Source organism: Mytilus edulis, chromosome 12 (assembly GCF_963676685.1).
Source record: "Mytilus edulis chromosome 12, xbMytEdul2.2, whole genome shotgun sequence".
Lineage (NCBI taxonomy): Eukaryota > Metazoa > Mollusca > Bivalvia > Mytilida > Mytilidae > Mytilus > Mytilus edulis.
The window spans coordinates 73,335,096-73,358,455 of record NC_092355.1 but is presented as its reverse complement, the minus strand read 5'-3'; the positions used below and the strand labels follow the sequence as shown (position 1 = coordinate 73,358,455).

The 23,360-nt window shown below is 32.7% G+C and overlaps 1 protein-coding gene across 3 annotated transcripts in view; it reads left to right on the top strand.

Moving 5' to 3' along the window:
• Positions 1-11,232, top strand: part of LOC139499150 (uncharacterized) — a 50,149-nt gene extending 38,917 nt beyond the window's left edge. For 2 of the 3 annotated variants that reach the window (XM_071287831.1, XM_071287833.1), the window contains 3 exons: positions 140-230; positions 4,296-6,178; positions 8,644-11,232. In XM_071287831.1, the coding sequence (XP_071143932.1) occupies positions 140-230; positions 4,296-6,167 (1,963 nt within the window). In that variant the 3' untranslated portion in view covers positions 6,168-6,178; positions 8,644-11,232. Of the gene's footprint in view, positions 1-139; positions 231-4,295; positions 6,183-8,643 lie in introns of all 3 variants that reach the window. The other variant, XM_071287832.1, reaches the window with a different exon arrangement.
• The last annotated feature ends 12,128 nt before the right edge of the window (positions 11,233-23,360 follow it).

Genomic DNA, 23,360 nt, shown 5'->3' with positions numbered 1-23,360 from the left:
TCTGACCATTATTTATTGTGTAACATACACATTACCAGTTAGATTTCACTTTGTTTGCAATGTTGATTAATTGTTAAGTAAACATTGACCTAAAAAGTGTACACCAATTTTGACCCCGTTTTCTGTTTAAATTATGAAGAGTACCAGACTTATTCTGGCATGGGCGACTTGATTGGGACCCGACAACCAATGCAGGCCGTTATGTCAGAGAAAATTGTAGGCCTCTTTATGTAAGTATGTCTAGCCTTGTCTGCCCAGACCTTGCCTGCCTGCTTGTGGCCTGAGTGGCTCATTAATCATTTTGCTTTTGAAGTATGAGCATGTCCAGTTGATATTTTATTTTTGTGATATGTGTTTCTCTGTGTCAAGTGTTGTATTGTCGAAATTTTTTATTTTTTTTAACCATTTGAAACAAATTTAACAAAATTGACTAATGAAATTTCAAAAACTAAATATTAATAATATAGGTTTTGTATTGTCAAAAAGGATTGACCATTTGGAACAAATTTAACAAAAAATGACAAATGAAATTTCAAAAACTAAATGTTAGTGATACGGGTAGTAATAAAGAAATTGAAAATGAAAAATCGTAGAAATCCTTAAAGGGAAAAAAGTTACCAAATAAATTGCATTGAAATGTTTAAAATCTGTGTAAGGTTGCAGATTTAGCATTCGTGATTTAAGCAAAAGGTCAGGTTTTTTAGAAATTAGAATTTTTCGTGGAAAGGTCAAAAGGTCGAGCAGACTTTGGCAGACATACTTTACAGAGAGAAACTGATATCATTTTTAGCATGGAGTAGTAAGCATGTTTGTCTATTAAAGCTTTTGTTTGTCTAGGAAAACCAAGTACTTCTATCATGGCCGCCTTGACTGGGACTCCAAGAATAAGAATGGCCGTTACGTCAGAGAAAATTGTCGACCACTGAAGGTAGGAGTTGTATAACGTATTACCCAGTCATGAGCGTTTAGAAATGCACAAACTACTCAAGTTCCTGCATTATTTGTTTAAAATTTATGGGGAAAAAAGACAATTACAGATTAAAATTTTGAATGTAGGCTATAGATGAAAAAAAGATTCTACAGGCTATAGTTTAAAAAAAAGATTCTACAACTGTAAACAATATGTTTCTAACCCTTTGACAGTTACATTTTTTTAAAATTTAACTGTTGAGAATACAAAACTATCATATTGCATGATATTTGGTTAAAGAATCTGTTTCTCTAATGTAGGCAAATTTAATTCTTCTATTTCAATGATCTGAAAAGAAAAAAAAATCATTTTGAGTCGTCACAGTAGCAAACTGAGGATTCCTATTTTTACAACGGGGAAAAAAATTATAGATGGTTGATTGACAGTCAATAACTTGCTTGTTCAGAAAAATACTTTTCTGTAAAGTAACACGAATGTCAGGAGGTTTTAAATATAGGAACTTGAGTTAGTTTGTGCATTTGTAAAGCTATTATTCAAAAATTATCAGTGACTAGTTGAACAACAAAAAATTAAACATTTTCATGATATTTAGTTATTCAGAGACGGGATATAACCTCAGAAATGAAAATGTTTGTTATTTCAAAAGGATGTTTTGAATATTAAAACATAATCTTAAATAGACACTGGCACCAATTTTATATTGGCTAGCAAGACTTGGAAGTCCAAGAATGATATTGCACAAAATGTTAATAATGTTAGCATTTGTGTCCGTATTTTAAAAATAAATATTTTTGTTAAACACTGATAATGTTTGAAACAATATTGATACATGACTGGTGTTGTAGAAAACAAAAAAAAACACAATATTGCTATTTAAAGGAAGATTACAATCAGCTGACACAGAGAATATATTTTGCTCATGTGAATTTCATTCATATGAGCAAAATTTGCTTGTAACAAAGATGAATTTTACCGTTCAAACAAAATAAGAAAAACACTGATGTTTATGTACCATATAAAAAAAGAATCGATGAATGATGCCAATAAATGGAACAGCTGTCCTTCAAAAAACAAAAGATAAGCAAACCTGAAAAAATACACTAAACATTTGAATTTACATGTCACATGTATATCACAAGTAAAAAAAAAGGTTCAGATAGAATAAGAACTCCTTTTCCAGTATTAATATATATGGTCTTTCAACTCCCAAGAAGTTTCTACGCTGCATCTCATCCCAGATTGTTTTGTTCTTCAATGACATTGTAGCCAAGCAACGCCCTCTGATTTTTAGTGCCAAATTAAAGTTAAACCAAGGTTATAGAGTTCCGTACAAATCAAACTGATAAGATATCAATTCCTTGCGGTCAAAAAAATTTCAAGTACAATCATTACAGTTAACCAATTAAAATGATGTATTTTGTGTTTCGAGCACAAATTCTATACTCTGAGTACTAAGTTAAGTATTATGACTGAGAGCCCAGGCCTTACAGTAACTATCATAAAACTTATGAGCTCAATTTATGTACTCAGAAATCAACCAATCAAATTATCAGATTTTAGGTTTCAAGCACAAATTCTGTACTTGATAGTACTGAGTAAAGTTTTATGGCAGAGAGCCCCAGAGTTAGTTTCACAAAAAAACTTACGACTAAGATTGATCCTGTAAATTGGAACCCAGATCCTTGTCTTACTTTGCATGATCTGTTTTGATATTTATGATTATGAGTAGCCTGTTTTAGTGTATTTAATGCAGATTTGTGTGAATATCCCAGCATGCTTTTTGTTGTCAATAACATGTCCTCCCCTACGATGATAGATGATATATTATTACCTTTACCATACCATGTTACCTCTAATATTCAAAGTATGCCACATTTTTATGGAGGCTTTGCCTTCTGATTGTTGTTGTTATTTTCAATAATTTATTTCCACTTGTTATTTTTGTGGTAGACATCGTTGATACTTTTTTTTATTCATGATCATTTTTGCTCAAAAAGAAAGTAAAATTTTTTTTTATTGTCAGACAATTGAATTTGGAACAAGTCAATACGATCAGTTGTTAAGAGTGGTCTTTGGACATTTGTAAATATGAACATCATTGTTACAAGTGTAGATTTACCTTAGTAGATAAGATCAGAATTTGTTTAAATCTACTGATCAAATGATTTTGTACATGCTTATTTCCCATACTCTATAATGTTTTTAAGTCACATAAAAAAAATAATCATCATAGTTACCTAGATAAAAGTTATCTATGCCAGAAGCCTACTTTGTGTACCGGTACATGAAACTTGTGGCATACCAAGAATCTAACTGTATGAATACCTTTTGATTTGCCTGAGTTGCATGAGATGAAAATGAGTGATATACTAATGTGAAATGTAAATTGTGAAGCTGTAGGCTCACTTTTTGTTTTGGGTACGGATGTTTAGAGTTTGTTCAAATTTTCTACTTTGACAAACTTTTGAACAAAGCACTACATATTTATATGATTAAAAGTTGTAAAAAAATTTCTGAAATTTACCATTTTTTCTGATTCAGAGGTTTTGTTCGTATTGGACAAGCAAAAAAGACTTCGACAATGAGATAAATTCTTTAGAATTGCGCTTAGATATTTAGTTGAGTAACTAAATTTTAAATTTGTTGTATTTACATTTATAATGTTTATGTTTTATCAACGAACTATACAAAAATTAATATCCCAAATAGATTGTCAGTGACTCCCCAGTAGACAGTTTAATTTTCACAGAGTGGATTCTTGTGTGTTTGTTTATTAGTGTGTGAGATGTGGACTGTTCCACTGACTGATATCATAATGTTATATAATATTGTAATTTTATACTTTTTGGAATTTTTTCAATATTTTGTGATTTGTAATTTATTAACTTATATTTCAAGATTTAATGAAAAACAAATAAATTCAGTGATTTTAATAAGAAGACAGTATCTAATATATAAAGTCAAAAGATTTTTTGAACTATATTATTTCCTTGCATTTGTTCTCATGTTAAAAATTGTACATGTAATCGATCTAACAAGCATTATGGGGCTAAAAAAAATCATTTGAAGCTTGAATGACATTTAATCCTTCAGACTGTTAATAAGGTGATGTTGGATATTGAATTCATGAAAGTACCAAGTCATATTGTATCAATATGATTGAAAGATTACACGTTAGATACTTAACATCCGTTCAATTACTAGATTTTGCTTATGAGGTCGATTACATAACATTGATTGAAGATTTTAAAATTTGAAGAAAGGAAGACATTTAATGATAGAAAAAATAAAGAATAGATGATATTTAATAATAGTGAAATACGTATTCCATGAGAAGTTGAAGATTGTGGGTTTGTTCTTCCAGGGTTATATAAGAGACAAGGGCAGCGAACATCGACAGGTACTTGAAATTATCGAAATGATGCTAGAATTCATGCCAACCGACAGAATGAAACTCAAGGATGCCATGAAACATCCATTCTTTCGCCCCGTTAAAAAACAACACCCTAACAGATACCCTGAATACACTCCAACACCTGACAGGGAGGCAAAACCCAAATCCAGGAGATCGTCGCGAATTGTTGAGGAAATTAAGGAAGAGGAGGCACGAGCAAAAGCTGAAGAAAAAAAGGCTGATGCAGCTTGTGCCATGCAATGTGATGATGGTAATCTTGCCCCTCAGTTGTCTATTGACGAAAAAGATGTCGATGATGTTCGGTATGAGCATATATTGAAGGACGAGGAAGCGCGGACGAAAATTGATAGTGAGCGTAGCCCGATCCAGCATGGCATCAATCTCCCAGCTCTTGAGGAGGAAAAATCACGTTCTGAGCCAAAGATTTTGAACAATTTGAAACCACCCAAAAAGTTTGACGATGAAGAAAAAGAGAAACCGAAATCAGAAGAAACGTGTAAAACAAGGTCAAGAGACATTTTTGATACTGAGATGAATTTGTTAAATATGAAATTACGACATATTAAGGAAGAGTTTCAGATGGAATCAAAATCAGATCCAAAAAATGTGGAAGCCGCCTCTGCCAGTAAAAACGTGGTGAAAAAAGAAGAAGAAAATAAATCAATTGAAGAAAAACCAAAACATCAAAAGTTAAGTGATGCATCAATGGCAGAGGCAAATCTTACTCCCACACAGATGGTCAGACAATGGCTACAGACTCCAACTGTAGGGGGGAAATCAGACAAAAGTCCTCAAGGTTCTATCAGTCCAGCTGTGGCAAGGAAGGACTTGGCCCATGTGAGAAGTTCTTGTAGTCCATCAAGTTCTAAAGCAGACGATGACCAAGGGAATGCTGACGACACATCATCTAGGAGGAGAAATAGACGACATCGTCAGGATGCACAAACTGAATCTTTCGACAACGAGGAGGCGACAGATCTGGATGCCAGACTTGAAGCACGACGAGCTGCTCGACTAAAGAAGAATACCGATAGTCAAGATGTCTCACAAACCTCTCAAACTTCTAGCTTAGATGATGTGGAGGCAAGCGAGACTAGAGAACAGAGAGCTGCAGCAAGACGACTACGTAGAAATAAAAAGGTAGTGGAGCAAGAACCACCTTCGGAACCTAAAAAAGCAGAGATTAGTATGAGAAGTATATTTGACTTTTTCAAAAAAACAACCCCCGAACCCATCAAACTATATCCTGATTTATTTGTGGATCATTGTCCCAAAGAAAAGAGTCGATCAGTAAAAACTGACAAATCAGAAAACTCAGATTCAGCAAATCCTTTGTCAATAGAATGTAAAACAAATTGTGATAATACAGCTGAAGAAATGGAAGTCAGAACAGATGATGCCACAGACACGGTAGATACCACATTAGTGGAAGAAAACACACCTATGGAGGTTAATGTGGAAGAAAACAGACCAGTGGAAGAAAACGTACCTGTTGTTGTGGAGGCTACTATTGTAGAAAATGGACCTACAGAAGACACTACGTTGATATCTGTGACTGTGGAGGCTGTTGTTCAAGAAAATGGACCTACAGGGGACACAACTTTGATATCAGTGGACGGGGCAGACAATAATGTGACATTGACAGAAGAAAACAATTCCAGGGTCGAACCGCAAAACGATATCACAGTTGTCAAGGGAAACGAATCTAAGGATAATATTGAAAACAGTGACAATGTTTCTGCTAGCGCTTTCATGTGTGTGCCAACACAAATTATAAAATTTCCTGGATCTCTACAAACTGAAGAATCTGTGGATAGCTAATGGTTTTCATTGTAGGTGATGTTTGAATGATTGACAGTGTGTTTTACTGCATGGAGGTTTCATCACAGTTATTTATAGTTTTCATCATTTCATTGCATTTTGAATCATATTTTCTTATTTCTATAGATCCATAATAATCATTTAGTAGAGTTGTCTTGAAAAGTTAATTGAAATTATTTTTTTTTTAATAAAGGGAATTTTACTGGGTTATTTATTTTTTTACACCTTATGATTATTGTCTAAGACTTGGTATAAGATTGTATCATCTCAAGATAGCTGTTTATAAAAACATTTTTCTTTTCACATTAATTCAACAGGACCTCAGGACTCTCTTCTAATTTAATATTGAAATTTTAGACAACTCTTCTCATGGAATGTTTTGATACTAAAATAGAATGAATGCTTTTAGTAAACTTATATTAGCTGTACAAAAATAGAGAGCATGAACTGAAACTATAGATGGATGACAGACAGTGTTATATGCTACAACATAGAATGAGAGATCTGTAGGCATGCATTCCTCATTATATAAAATTAACTTGTATACTTAATTAACAAAATATGAGTGTGTGCTGTTGTCAATGGTTGTCATATTTATCATAATTTGACTGATATTTTTCAAATATTTTTTTCTTATTTGTTCTTTGTTCACAAGTTGTCATCCCTTTCCTCTAGTTTGGAAAAGATTCATTCATTCTATTTCTAATAAAAAGTTTGCATACAAGTAGTGACAAATGTATAAAAATTAAAAAATAAATAACCTTTTGATCTATTTTACTACACTGAATTTCAAAATAATTTTACATAACATGTCCTTGAGTTTGTCAATCAATCAATGTTTTACATTATGCTGACCATGCTGTTCTATGATTTGTGTTATTTGACATTGTTATACCTCTTAGATGGACATTGTTATTTCCCCTTAAATGGACATTGTTATATTACACCATTGCTTAGATGGACATTGTTATTTCCAATGAATATCAGGTGAGGTGCAATTATCATAGAAGGAACGGATTCCCCTTCAAAAGCACCCATGTCCACACTAGGTCTTTGGTGGCGTCCATATTGCTCAATCTTTAGGTATCATTAAGAGTTTTTGGAACTGCTGTTTGTCTTTTGTCTTATTGACCAAGCATCATTTGTGGTCTCGTGTTTACCAGCTGGCTTCAAATGCCTGCAGTTATATGAACCATCTCCAGATTTGTCAAACCGAAGACTTAATTATTGGTATTTGCATCTTTTCCATTAAGCACTCAGCATTTGGAAGACTGTTAAGCTCAGAATAAAGTGTCTGGGTAAGGTGACATGTCTTTCTGCAAACTGTAACCATGTGAAAAAGCATGTTTTGAAAAACTCAAGACTCAGCATGTTAGTCCAGTACAAAGCAAGATTCATATTTATATCACATTAACATAGGATCTTTTTTGATATGCATGCAAATTTTGCATCTGGATTAAAACACCCAATTTATCATCAGTTGACTTTTTGCTCACCCATCAACCATTGTCCAACTGAGCTTTTCTCATTTCTTGGTGGGCCTGTGGTGGTGCTTGTCCATTTACTTTTACCAAAATCTCCTCATAAATTACTGGGCCAAATTTAACCAAAATATGGACACAGTCTTGGTTGGGTTATCAATTTGGAAAAAATGAGACCTGCCTGCCAACCAACAGGTCCATCTAGTTTCTAAAATGTGCCCTTCCTTCCAACCAACATATCAGACATGGCTATAAATAGAACATAGGGATGAATGCAAGTTTTGTCTTTAATCTTGAAACTATCCTGCTATAAATAAAGAAAATCTGACGGGGCCTAAATGTTCAGAATGATGAGATATACCTTCTGTCCATTTACATCAAAACAATGATGACTAATGGGAGTGATTGCCCTTGAATAACAAGATTTGTCTTATTTTTTTCTCAGTTTTTGCCTATTGTCATGAAATGATTAAAAGGTTATGACCAGTTGGCACCTAGGTACACTTGCGATTGTTAATTTAAGTAATATATACATGTTTTCCCAAACTTATCCGATCAATTGTAAATTGATCGTCACAGATACAATCACTGCAGTAGAAACCTGCTTTAGTTACACTGTCATTTAACCAAGGCTTTATCATCTAACTTGTGTCTATTAATATTTAGTGTTTGTGATGCATGTATTTGATGTATTCTCATTGACTGAATTACTTATGTGGGATTGTTTTTAAAGAGAGGGTGTAAAACTTTGAAAAACCACTAATCTCAAATCATAGCATCCCTTTAATTGTTGATGAGAAGAAAAAAACTACCAAACAAAAAAGCAGACTTTCCTTTCAGTACACACATCACCACAGAAAATAAATTGATTATGACAACAACAAAAATAACAATCATGCAAATAATTCATTCTAGTTCATCATAATTTAATTGCATATATGATTATGATCAATATTAGAAAATTGTACATTTATGTTTATAAATATATTTTTCAGCGTTACATTCGACAGCCTGAGAATCCAGAACATCAAGAATTTTTCGATTTCATCAGCTCCATGTTAATGTATGACCCTACAGAGCGTATCTCATTACATGAGGCTTTCAGGCAACCTTTCTTCTCCCCCTACTTCAGAACAGACCAAGCCACAGGCAATGACAATGGTGAACGAGACAGGTCACATAGTACCAGTAGATGACTATAGGGAACCAGTTAATAGCAAGGCAGAAAGACAGTAAAGAAGTCTGTTTAATGACTGATTACTTTGGCTGATGTGAGGCTGGCTAGAGCTATATGTATTAAACATCCTGTACTTGTGGTTTTTCATTGTAAAATGAAAGTTGGTTAAAGCTTTGGCCTAGTTTGTAGTCCCGTTTTACATTGTAAAATGAAAGTTGGTTAAAGCTTTGTCCTAGTTTGTAGTCCTTATTTATTGAAGGTTGTGAAAACCCAGGTTTTAGCTATGGCTTTGGGTATGAAGAGGTCATATTTACACGGTGCTATGTATAGAACCCTAAATGACAATCCCTGCCCAGTATATAAGATACTGGTATATAAACAGAGAGAGTGTGTGTGTGTTTAATGGTGCTAGGACATATGTATAGAGGCTATTTACACTCAAAATTAGTATTAACCTTTAAGACAGTATAACTGTGTGTTTTAAAGTCCCCTTGTAAATCTATATACATGCTTCAGACAAAATGTAGATATAATTCAAGCAGCTGTGTCTTATACGTAGTTGTTCATTTTATTTCTAAATGAATTAAGATAAATATGCTAAATGCATGTTACAGATCAAATTTAGAAATAATGTAAGCGTATGAGTCCCTCACTTCTTAAAAAAGGTCTAATAAATGTGCTGAATTCATGATTTGTTTCAATACAGGTATGACTTTTAATGCAAACTTTGATAACAAGGATTACAAAACATTTACAATAGTATAGGTACATATTGCAGTTTTGAATTTAAGAACAGGGCCATGTCACCTGGCTCTTTATTTATTTTTTTATTGTTTTGTAATCAAATGTTAGTTTTTAAAAGTAAATGAACAGTAACAGTTTTGGTGATAGTTATTTATAGATATGTTCTTTGGAATTAAATTTTGCCAAAGAGAACAACAAAATGTTTGAACAATGGTTCAATCATCAAAGTTAATATAATAATCATACATTATTTTTGCATGTGAAAAGGGCATTAATTCATATAACAGGAAAAAAACACTGGTCTAATCTCAAAGACGTGTAGCACATTTTTTTATTGTAAATATGTGTAAAATGTATAAAACAAATATTTCGATGTCAGTTTGTTGTAATTAGTGTAAGATATGTAAATAGGTGAAACTTAGAAAATACAAAATGGCTGAATATCTATCTTGAGAGGTTATAAGTCTCGCATAGATATACAGTGGACATGAATTTTCCTCAAGTAGGATTAAAAGAAACTTAAATGTGATATTTAATTTATTGGTAAGATTTTAATTGTGAATGTCATTTTTTAAATAATTATATTTTACCAAAAAATATGTCCAATAATTGTAATGTGTTTGTTCTTTAATGATGATTGTTACGATTTTAAATACATATCTCATGGGGAAAATATTTTATTTGACATTTTAAATTGTATGAAACATAAATGGAACTGATTATAGAAGTTTTTTTTTTTAAATTTCTATATTAAGGGGAGACAACTTGTTATAATTACAAACTTTATAATTTACAGAATATTTTGTCCTAAAAAAAACTCATATCAACCAGTCCTTAATAATTAGATCCAATATCCATTATTTCGACATATTTGTAGATCTACAAATCAATTTGTTGAAAAGTTTGCAATAGTCTCTTTTTGAATAATTACTTTTGGGAATGTGAAACTTTATCTTTTAACAAGAGCTTGAAACACAAAAGAATTGTCCATAGAATGAACAATCTTAAAACATATTTAAATGTGCCTTGCAGGGGTTTGTATTCGTTTTCATTCTAATAATTTTCTGTTTTATGTGGAAAAAATAGATGTTCTGGATTTTCATGTTGTGGAGAGTTGGTGATCATATGCAACTTTTGAAAAATTCTGATTCAATGAAATACATATGATAATTCTTGTATTAATAGAATTATGATTACACTTGAACTAAAAGAAGGTTTTATTTTGAAAATACAATAGAAGTTTAGAGACCTAAAATCTAAAGATATGTGTTTTTGCTAACCCCAAAAACTAAAATATTTTCATAGATTTTGATAATGTTTTTAAAAGTAAGAATCCTTCCACATATCTGTTTGGAAACAATAAGAATAGAAGGTGGGAGATGCTTTTGAAATTTAAACAATAAAATAAATTAGCAGAAGCACAGTTATAATTTCATGTTTATGGTGTAATTTTATGTGAAAGATTTTGAATTTTTGGCATTTTATTTATAATCATTATGAAGTGTTTTGTCATTTGCATCATTTTCATTACAATTTTTGCAATATTTTATTTTCAGCAATCTTTAATGTAATTGTGCTAAAATGTGTGTTTTCATTGGTCAAGTGACCTATGTATGTGCTGATTTCTGGTATGAACCAGTTATTAAAATATCAAAATACTTCATTTTTTTGTTATAGTTTCTTTTAATCTGTTTTTCTATGTGCAAATGTTTGTTTTATAGAAATGTTGTGTGGAATTCTTTGATTACTTCATTACTGAAATAAGGGAAAAGGTTGTCATTAAGATACCAAGACAAAAATACAAGAAACAAAAAGACTACAGGGCACGTACTGCCTTCAACAACAAGATGATGGAAGTTTTTAACAATCTTGACTGGCAATACAGCCCTTGCACGGTCAGTCAACAAAAAGAAAATCCCATATAGTATAGTAAGTCATTGAAGGTCCCAAGATAGCAGAATATTAAACCCTTAAAAAAAACCAACAGCCTGCAACTGCCTGATATGAGCTACTAATATTATGGAACAAATCTTCATATTCAGAAATTATAGGGTGGATTTATTATGGAGAATTTTGAATAAGACGAAAATGTGAGGTTAATTATTATGATTTCAGAAAAAATTTCATATAATTATATGTATCTGATATACAAATAAAAGTTCTTATTATTGTGATACCCATCTAGTCACATCATTGCCATTAATAAAACCTCGCAATAATTTCTGCATTGACAGTAGTAAAAGAGGGACAGTCAAACTCATAGATCGAATATAAACTGACGACCATGACTAACAAAGTAAAAGACAAATGGACAAATAGTAATACACAAGACACAACATAGAAAACTAAAGACTAAGCAACATGAACCCCACCAAAAACTTAAGGTAATCGCAGGTGCTCTGGAAGGCTCCTGCTTCACATGTAGCACCCATTGTGTTGCTCACGTTATTACTAATTAGTTCGGTAGGTCACATTCGTGAAAAGGGAAGGGTATTGTAGAAACCAAACGACATAAGGAACATATCCAATATCATCTGTGAAATGGTTATTCCATAATGTTTTATAACCAACAAGTGATGACATCTGTAAAATTTACAAGGGGATAATTTCAAATTCATCATTTGAAACTCTTGGTTTAATAGCTACTTGTGAACAGTAACCCTCTATCAAGGAAATCATGATAGCAATTACAAGCCCGGGAACATCGTATCAATTGGGAGATATAAACTCTGTTTGCAGGCACTGCATAGAAATGGAAATTCCACAATTTGGAGGGTGAAATCGTCTTTTTTGTCAAAAAGTTTAGTTTTCAACCGACCATCATTGTCAATTTCTAGATGTAAGTCAAGATAAGAGCCAGACTTAATTGTATCTGTTGTAAACCTAATCACTAGTTTGATGGGAAAGAATTGTGACCAAATTTAGAATTTTCTAATCTATATATAACGGAAAGTAAAGTTGAAGGATATTGCTAACTTCTTTTCTTTCTGTCTAAGAATTTCCTGTATGAATTTAGTCTCAAAATAATAAAGAAGAAGAGGGTCCCTTTTGTTTCCCATTGGAATAACGACAGTCTGTTGAAAAACACGTCACCGAACTTAACACATATGTTGTCAATCAAAAGATCAAGCATCTTGATAATGTCAGTTTCAGAGATTTTTTTGTTTCAATCAGAGTGATTCTTTACAAAGTAGTATGTATCCCTTCCTAAGACGATATACATGTACTAGTATCTACATTGGCCATTCTTTTAAACAAAGCAATTAATACCAACTCTTTCAATTTGTCTTTTAGTTTGGAATGGGGAATACTTTTTTAAAGTGTAGAAAAATGTAATGTTTTAATACTGTTGCAAGATGAAAGAGTCTGGCAAGTATTTAATTCATGTGACAACCAGAGTGCAGCAGTACCCATATAATCTATAGTACAGAAACAAGATTGCAGATAGGTCATGCGGATCATACTTTTCTTATCAGTGAATTGAACAAAGCAAGGTTTTCACACATTACTGCTCATACCACGAACCATTGTCTTATTTTTGTCGAGCCTTCGACTTTAGTCGAAAAACGAGACTAAGCGATCCTACATTCCGTCGTCGTTGTCGGCGGCGGCGGCGTCCACAAATATTCACTCTGTGGTTAAAGTTTTTGAAATTTTAATAACTTTCTTAAACCATACTGGATTTCTACCAAACTTAGACAGAAGCTTGTTTATGATCATAAGATAGTATCCAGAAGTAAATTTTGTGAAAATAAAATTCCATTTTTTCCGTATTTTACTTATAAATGCACTTAGTTTTTCTCACTCTGTGTTTGTAGTTTTTAAAATTTTAATAACTTTCTTAAACTATCCTTGGTTTGTACCAAACTTGGACAGAAGCTTGTTTATGATCATAAGATAGTATCCAGAAGTAAATTTTGTAAAAAAGCAAATCCATTTTTTCTTTATCTTACTTTAAATGGACATTTTTTCTGCCAGGAAACAACACATTCACTCTGTGGTTAAATTTTTAAAAATTTGATAACTTTCTTATACTATTTTTTATTTGTACCAAACTAAGACAGAAGCTTGTTTATGATGAAAAGCTAGTATCTAGAAGGAAATTTTGTTAATTTTTTGTACCTGTGTATCTGTATTTTACTTATAAATGGACTTCAAGTTAACATTACATCCAGTCTGCAGTTAAAATTTTTAAAACATTTATTAGATTCATTCTATCCAGGATTTTTTACCAAACTTGGACAGAAGCTTCCTACAATCCAAACATGGTATCAAGCGGAATATTTTTATTGATTTTTTCCCTCATTTTTGTTGATCCTGCAATTTACAGCAAAAGTAGGCGAGACACTGGGTTCCGCGGAACCCTTACAAATTGTTTTCTTATGGATCGAAGTTTTTGTGGTCAAATACATATATGACGATGCTCTCGTGGTTATCGGTCAATGATACTTCTTTTGTAATTTGTCCATTCATATACGTACTGTAGGCTGCAGTCCGACATTATTTATAGTATGGACAGATTTTAAGGTGTGCCTATGGGACTGGCAGGATTTAGCTGACCTTGACCCCATTTCATGTATCATTGATGCTGTTTCAGTGATGCCTGTAATAAACCTTTATCTGAAAGACCTAATAAAATTGTAATCATGAGTAGTAAAGAAGACCACACCTCTCAGTGTATGTACTCCCCTGGTACGAAAGAAAAATATGTACTAGGCTCCCCAGACCTGAAAACCCTTGTAATTGTTGTTCTTGGTTCTTTTTAAATTTGTGTCACGGTGCAATTGTTAGGCATGCTATTTCTAGCAGCGTCAACAATTTGATAAAGGTTGGTTCAAAATTTGCATATAGAAAGTTAGTACAGGTACAATACGAGATAAACATTGTTTTGTTAAAGTAAACTATTGATATAGATGTATAAATTGAAGAACAAATGTTTAATTATAACATGGGAGTCATTATCATAACTAGAAAAATGATCATAAAAGAATACCTTACTGTGGTCAAGTATTGCGATTGGATCATGAAAGCTAGAATAAGATCGTGAATGCAATCTTATCGAGGAGATATTTGCAAGGTCAATTACTAATCTAATTTATTTATATGAATTATACGGAAAACTTACCCAAAACTAAACTGACTGTCATAGTGGTTCAACATTATGATCAATATTTGAGAAAAAATGAGGTGCACATGTACATAACTACAAAAAGCAGACTGCTCCTCGACATTTTAATGACATTATATATGTAAACAAACAAGATTTATTATTAAAATTCGAATGACGAAACAATTCTTCTTTGATAAATGTCATTCCAATATATCAATTCAAATGGTTTCTTAATATTTCTTTTGTGTTAACATAATCAGAAATTTTATAAAAACTAAAATATTTACAAAAAAAAAAGATCTTTGGGATCGTGAAAGATCGTGTACTGTTTTTTTTTTTGGATGGAAGACGTTCAAGTCTTCTGAAGTCCTACACTGCCGGCTGTAAAAATCATTGAACCGTTACCAAGAGTCTTGCCGTATCCTTTTGACTGTGTGCTTTACAATTTCATACCAACTTCCGTGTCATATCTTGACACCGATGACGATGTTTACACATGATTAAGCATCTGCATAATTTTATTAGTTGGGCTTAATTATAAATTAACTGTTAACAAAACTTTGAATTTTTTGAAAAACTGAGGCTTTCCTACTTCAGGAATAGATTACCTTAGCTGTATTTGGCAAAACTTTTAAGAATGTTTGTTCCTCAATGCTCTTCAACTTCGTACTTTATTTGGCCCTTTAAACATTTTTGGATTCGAGCGTCACTGATGAGTCTTTTTGAGACGAAACGCGCGTCTGGCGTTATTATAAAATTTTGATCCTGGTATCTATGATGAGTTTTTTTGCAACCACTTGATCGATGCCACTGCTGGTGGAGATTTATTTCCCCGAGGGTATCACCAACCAAGTAGTCAGCACTTCTGTGTTGACTTGAGTTATCATTGATATGTTTATAATTATAGATTAACTGTTAACAAAACTTTGAATTTTGGAAAAACTAAAGCTTTTCTACCTCAGGAATAGATTACCTTGGCTGTATTTGGCAAAACTTTTAGGAATTTTTGGTCCTCAATGCTCTTCAACTTCGTACTTTATTTGGCCTTTTATAACATTTTTGATTCGAGCGTACTGATGAGTCTTTTGTAGACGAATCGCGCGTCTGGCGTAAATATCAAATTTTATTCCTGGTATCTATGATGAGTTTATTCATACGACCGCAAATTGTTTCTTCGTATAATGCTATGATGCCGTCCGAAAACATATTTGGTTTCCGGGCAATAACTTTAGTTTAAGTTAATGGATCTCTATGAAATTTTACAAGAAGGTTCAAAGCCACAAAAGGAAGGTTTGGACTGATTTTGGCGGTTATGGTAGTCCAGGAAATTAAGGGTCAAAAACAAGCATTTTTGTAGTTCCTGGAAAATAACTTGTCTGTAAGTGTGTTAATCTCTCTGACGTTGTACCACAAGGTTCGTTATCACAAAGGAGATTCTGAGATTAAGTTTAGAGGTAGTTGCCCTATTCATGCAGAAATCAGGTGCAAAAAAGGGGGCCAAAAACAAGCACTTTTGTAGTTTCCAGACAATAACTTGTGTTTAAGTTATGGATCTCTCTAGAATCGTACTACAAGTTTCCATACTATAAAGGGAAGGGTGGGATTTACTTTGGGTTTAAGGGTAATTGCTCCAAGGGGGGGGGGGGGGGGGGGGGGGTAGTTGGTTCATATTTGTTTTCTTCAAATTTTTCAAATTACATTTTTTTTTTAAAGTTTCAAGAAGAAATCTTCAATTGCACAGTATTGCACAATAGATTTTTTGGAAGTTGATCACATTTATTTTGTGTCAGAAACCTATATATACTTCGTCCAAAATTTGATTACAATCCAAATTCAGACGGTATCAAGCTTGAATATTGTGTCCAAATTTGCACAACTGTTCATGGTTCGACCTCTGTGGCCGTATCAGGCTGCGCTCAGCAAAGCATTTTATTAATCAGTGTCAGCGCAGCCACGAAATAAACAATAAATAAGCCAATACTGCTATAATATGTACGCACGAACGACACTCCTCATAACTGAAAGTAACAACCCTTACAAAAAAAACAAGAGGCTCTCGAGAGCCTGAATCGCTCACCTTAATTCTTTTGGTTAAATCTCTCATCAATGATTATTTTGGCTTTTCAATTTATTTAAATGTTTTTTGGATCGTCCTATTTTCTTCAAAAGCCAAAAAAAATAATCATTTTCTCCTATGTTCTATTTTAGCCACAGGAGCTATGTTTCTTGACATACAAGGAAATAAGATATAAAATTTATACTAGATACTCTGAAACTCATTTAGCCTAAGTTTGGCTGAAATTGATACAGCAGTTTCATAGGAGAAGATTTTTTAAAGTAAGTCAACATGATGAACAAATTGTGAAAAAAGTCTTTAAAGGGCAATAACTCCTTAAGTGGTCAATTGACAATTTTGGTCAATTTTACTTAATTGAAGATCTTACTTTGCTGAACATTATTGCTGTTTACAGTTTATTTCTATCTATAATTATATTCAAGATAATAAACAAAAACAGCAAAATTTCCTTAAAATTATCAATTCAGGGGCAGCAACCCAACAACAGGTTGTCTGATTCATTTGAAAATTTCAGGGCAGATAGATCTTGACCTGATAAACAATATTACCCAACGTCAGATTTGCTCTAAATGCTTTGGTTTTTGAGTTATAAGCCAAAAACTGCATTTGACCCCTATGTTCTATTTTTAGCCATGGCGACCATGTTTGTTGATAGATCATAACTTCGGATACAATTTACAAACTATATACCCTAAGGAACATTCAGTTAAAGTTTGGAAGTATTTGGCCCAGTAGTTTCAGAGGAGAAGATTTTTGTAAAAGATTACTAAGATTTACGAACAATTGTTAAAAATTGACTATAAAGGGCAATAACTCCTAAAGGGGTCAACTGATCATTTCCGTCATGTTGACTTATTTGTAAATCTTACTTTGCTGAACATTATTGCTGTTTACAGTTTATCTCTATCTATAATAATATTCAAGATAATAACCAAAAACAGCAAAATTTCTTTAAAATTACCAATTCAGGGGCAGTAACCCAACAACAGGTTGTCTGATTCATCTGAAAATTTCAGGGCAGATAGATCTTTACCTGATAAACAATACTATCCCATGTCAGATTTGCTCTAAATGCTTTGGTTTTTGAGTTATAAGCCAAAAACTGCATTTGACCCCTATGTTCTATTTTTAGCAATGGCGACCATGTTTGTTGATAGATCACAACTTCGGATACAATTTACAAACTAGATACCCTAAGGAACATTCAGTTGAAGTTTGGAAGTATTTGGCCCAGTAGTTTCAGAGGAGAAGATTTTTGTAAAAGATTACTAAGATTTACGAAAAATTGTTAAAAATTGACTATAAAGGGCAATAACTCCTAAAGGGGTCAACTGACCATTTCCGTCATGTTGACTTATTTGTAAATCTTACTTTGCTGAACATTATTCCTGTTTACAGTTTATCTCTATCTATAATAATATTCAAGATAATAACCAAAAACAGCAAAATTTCCTTAAAATTACCAATTCAGGGGCAGCAACCCAACAACAGGTTGTCTGATTCATCTGAAAATTTCAGGGCAGATAGATCTTTACCTGATAAACAATATTACCCACGTCAGATTTGCTCTAAATGCTTTGGTTTTTGAGTTATAAGCCAAAAACTGCATTTGACCCCTATGTTCTATTTTTAGCAATGGCGACCGTGTTTGTTGATAGATCATAACTTTGGATACAATTTACAAACTAGATACCCTAAGGAACATTCAATTAAAGTTTGGAAGTATTTGGCCCAGTAGTTTCAGAGGAGAAGATTTTTCTAAAAGATTACTAAGATTTACGAAAAATGGTTAAAAATTGACTATAAAGGGCAATAACTCCTAAAGGGGTCAACTGACCATTTCCGTCATGTTGACTTATTTGTAAATCTTACTTTGCTGAACATTATTGCTGTTTACAGTTTATCTCTATCTATAATAATATTCAAGATAATAACCAAAAACAGCAAAATTTCCTTAAAATGACCAATTCAGGGGCAGCAACCCAACAACGGGTTGTCTGATTCATCTGAAAATTTCAGGGCAGATAGATCTTGACCTGATAAACAATACTATCCCATGTCAGATTTGCTCTAAATGCTTTGGTTTTTGAGTTATAAGCCAAAAACTGCATTTGACCCCTATGTTCTATTTTTAGCAATGGCGACCATGTTTGTTGATAGATCACAACTTCGGATACAATTTACAAATTAGATACCCTAAGGAACATTCAGTTAAAGTTTGAAAGTATTTGGCCCAGTAGTTTCAGAGGAGAAGATTCTTGAAATAGTTTACGACGACGACAGAAGACGACAGACGACGGACGACGACGGACGACGACGGACGCCAAGTGATGGCATAAGCTCACTTGTCCCTTCTGGCCAGGTGAGCTAAAAATGCGTACACATGCATATATTTACGGATGGCATCATGCATTAAGCAGTATACATGTTATAGATACTTATATACTTTTACTCTACGACAATTTACGTTCCTCAAGGTCATTTTAGCTCACCTGGCCGAAAGGCCAAGTGAGCTTTTCTCATCACTTGGCGTCCGGCGTCCGTCGTCCGTCGTCGTCGTCGTCCGTCGTCGTCGTCGTCCGTCGTCGTCCTGCGTTAACTTTTACAAAAATCTTCTCCTCTGAAACTACTGGGCCAAATTTAACCAAACTTGGCCACAATCATCATTGGGGTATCTAGTTTAAAAAATGTGTCCGGTGACCCGGCCAACCAACCAAGATGGCCGCCATGGATAAAAATAGAACATAGGGGTTCAATGCAGTTTTTGGCTTATAACTCAAAAACCAAAGCATTTAGAGCAAATCTGACATGGGTAATATTGTACATCAGGTCAAGATCTATCTGCCCTGAAATTTTCGGATGAATCGGACATTTCGTTGTTGGGTTGCTGCCCCTGAAATGGTAATTTTAAGGAAATTTTGCTGTATTTGGTTATTATCTTGAATATTATTATAGATAGAGATAAACTGTAAACAGCAATAATGTTCAGCAAAGTAAGGTCTACAAATAAGTCATCATGACCAAAATGGTCAGTTGACCACTTTAGGAGTTATTGCCCTTTATATTCAATTTTTTACCGTTTTTCGTAAATCTTAGTATTCTTTTAGAAAAATCTTCTCCTCTGAAACTACTGGGCCAAATATAACCAAACTTGGCCATAATCATCATTGGGGTATCTAGTTAAAAAAATGTGTCCGATGCCCCGCCCAACCAACTAAGATGGCCGCCATGGCTAAAAATAGAACATAGGGTTAAAATGCAGTTTTTGGCTTATAACTCAAAAACCAAAGCATTTAGAGCACATCTGACATGGGGGTAAAATTGTTCATCAGGTCAAGATCTATCTCCCCCTGAAATTTTCAGATGAATCGGACATTCCGTTGTTGGGTTGCTGCCCCTGAAATGGTAATTTTAAGGAAATTTTGCTGTTTTTGGTTATTATCTTGAATATTATTATAGATAGAGATAAACTGTAAACAGCAATAATGTTCAGCAAAGTTAGATCTACAAATAAGTCAACATGACCAAAATGGTCAGTTGACCACTTTAGGAAGTATTGCTCTTTATAGTCAATTTTTAACCATTTTTTTGTAAATCTTAGTAATCTTTTAGAAAAATCTTCTCCTCTGAAACAACTGGGCCAAATTTAATTAAACTTGGCCATAATCATCATTGGGGTATCTAGTTAAAAAAATAAGTCCGGTAACTGGGCCAACAAACCAAGATGGCCGCCATGGCTAAAAATAGAACATGGGGGTAAAATGCAGTTTTTGGCTTATAACTCAAAAACCAAAGCATTAAGAGCAAATCTGACAGGAAGTAAAATTGATGATCAGGTCACGATCTATCTGCCCTGGAATTTTCAGATGAATCGGATAATCGGTTGTTAGGTTGCTGCCCCTGAATTGGTAATTTTGAGGAAATTTTGCTGTTTTTTTTGTTATTATCTTGAATATTATTATAGATAGAGATAAACTGTAAACAGCAATAATGTACAGCAAAGAAAGAACTAAAAATAAGTCAGTATGACCAAAATAGTCAATTGACCCCCTAAGGAGTTATTGCCCTTCATAGTCAATTTTTAATAATTTTCTTAAAATTTGAAGATTTTCAATAACATTTTCCACAGAAAGTACTGTTATAGATAGAGATAATTGTAAGCAGCAATAATGTTTAGTAAAGTAAGATCTACAAACACATCACCATCACCAAAACACAATTTTGTCATGAATCCATCTGTGTCCATTGTTTTAATATTCACATAGACCAAGGTGAGCGACACAGGCTCTTTAGAGCCTCTAGTTTTTTTTAAATCTACTTATCTAGTCGTTTGTAGTTTTTTTACTAACGTTTAAGGTAGTGTTGAAATGAAAAAAATGTAATAAAAACAGGATGTTTCTTAGCCTCTTTTCACAATTTAAAACCAAATTTGCTTAGTATATAAGCGAAATAATTCACTATTTCAATTTCATTAACATCTGTTAACGATTGGACAATTTTATTTAGATCCCGATCGTTGCTAATGCCCCTTTAAAAGTCTTGCAATATTATTCAAACTTTACATTATAATGTCAATATCAAGGACGGTGCAAAAAAATAAAAATCGACATTTAAAAAAAGAGGCGTTAGATACCAAAGGAGAGACATTCAAACTCAGAATTCGTAATAAACTGATTACGCCATGGCTAAAAAAGAAAAAGACAGCAAAAGTTCACAACATAGAAAACTAAAGACTGAAATTGTGAAAATGAATTTTCCATCACAAAATTCGCCACAGAATTTCAAACTCGTCCCCTCAACATACAAAGAGAAAAAAAACATGTTTTGCCTGCATAATACGAGACCAGATACATTGTTGTATCAAGTATTGTTTTCTTGCTGACTTGTTTCTTTGTTCATATTAGGTTAACTTCATACAAATCAAATCAAATCAAATCAAATCAAAATCAAATATATTTTATTGTCAATTAAAGACGCCCATTACATGCAAAATTATCACAAGTTAAATTTGGTACAAATGATTACAAAACGATTACAATTATTTGAATACAATTAAATCAATGATTACAATGAAGAGAAAAGTATATTTATAAAACAATGTATCATGTTTCAACTTTGACAAATACAGTGATCCTAAAAAATATAGAATCTGAATTTAAATATTCTGGTTTTTCCCCTGGTGCTTTTATGATTTATCATTATACAATAAGAAGCTAAAATTACAAATATCTAAATTATGCCTCTGTCTTTTTGACAGTAAAATATGTAAATTTACTTACTTTCTAATAGTTGTTTTCGAGCAATATTTTAATTTTAAATTAAATTGCTCACTTGATTAAAATTTAACTATCTTCATTGGACACAAGCCAAATAAAATGTGATTGATAATCTAAATTGTGAAAGTTTTTGTAACTTTTGACAATGTTGGAAATAATGGAAACTTTCTCACTTTCCAAAGATGAATATTTAAGTAAAAAATGGAGTTCATCTTCCATTTCTTTTTTACAAAGATTGACAAGTTCTATCCATTGCCTGAAGTCCCCTGTATCTACCCCTCTCTATTTCTAGATCATGGTTACTAATTCTGAATTTTGTCATCTGAATTCTCAGATTCCTATTACCTATAGCCAAATAAGGTTCAAAATATTTATTTCTCTTAAAAAGTCTGTAAGTTCTGAGTTTATTTCCAAATGACATATTTTTTTGGTCATCGTTTAAAGATGAATACCACAACTTATTATACTTTAGTTTTAGTTTGTTTAAAATAAATCTTTTCAAGTTTGATTTCATATTAAAAACTTGCAATAAATCTATGTCTTAATATTTTGCTAATAAACTCATAGAATTAAACCAACATTTTCACTATGGTTAGATAAGGATTTACAGGAAATACAGAATCTTCAGGAAGCTAACATTATCCGTTAGATGACTGACCACCAATAAATTCCCTATCTGTTCAACCAAATTTTGCAATTTCCACAACTTTCTAAATATTTTACCTTAAGTCTAACTTCATAAAAACCAGTTATACCCTGAATCGTACAAGTATCACCTTTCTACATTCCAATTTTCAACACACCTTTAAAATCTGTTAAGAAAGAAGAGACATCACGAACTGAGGTACCACTAAAAATAACCCCTGGTTTTCTGTAAATCTTAAATTTGTATTCTACGGAGCGCATTAATCCTAAATGTTTAATTCACACTTATAGAAAAGTAAAATTTGTCTCAAAATGGTCCTTATATATTTCTCTTCCACCAACAGTTTTATTTCTGAAAATTTTTTGGTTAGTTTAAGTAAACAATGCCATCAAATGCACTATTTTTTGTCCGAGTAGGCATACCTTACGTTCTAAATTGAAGGGTGTAATTGGTGGTCTGACACTTTTAACGTTCTGATATAGAAATGATGTCCTATAAATATATAATTCAAAGTTCGGTGACTATGTTGAACGTATCTCCCGCTAAACTGCGAGGAAAATTCAAAACGGAGAGTCCCTAATCAAATGGCAAAATCAAAAGCTCAAACACATCGAACGAATGGATAACAACTGTCATATTCCTGACCTGGTACAGGCATGTTCTTATGTAGAAAATGGTGGTT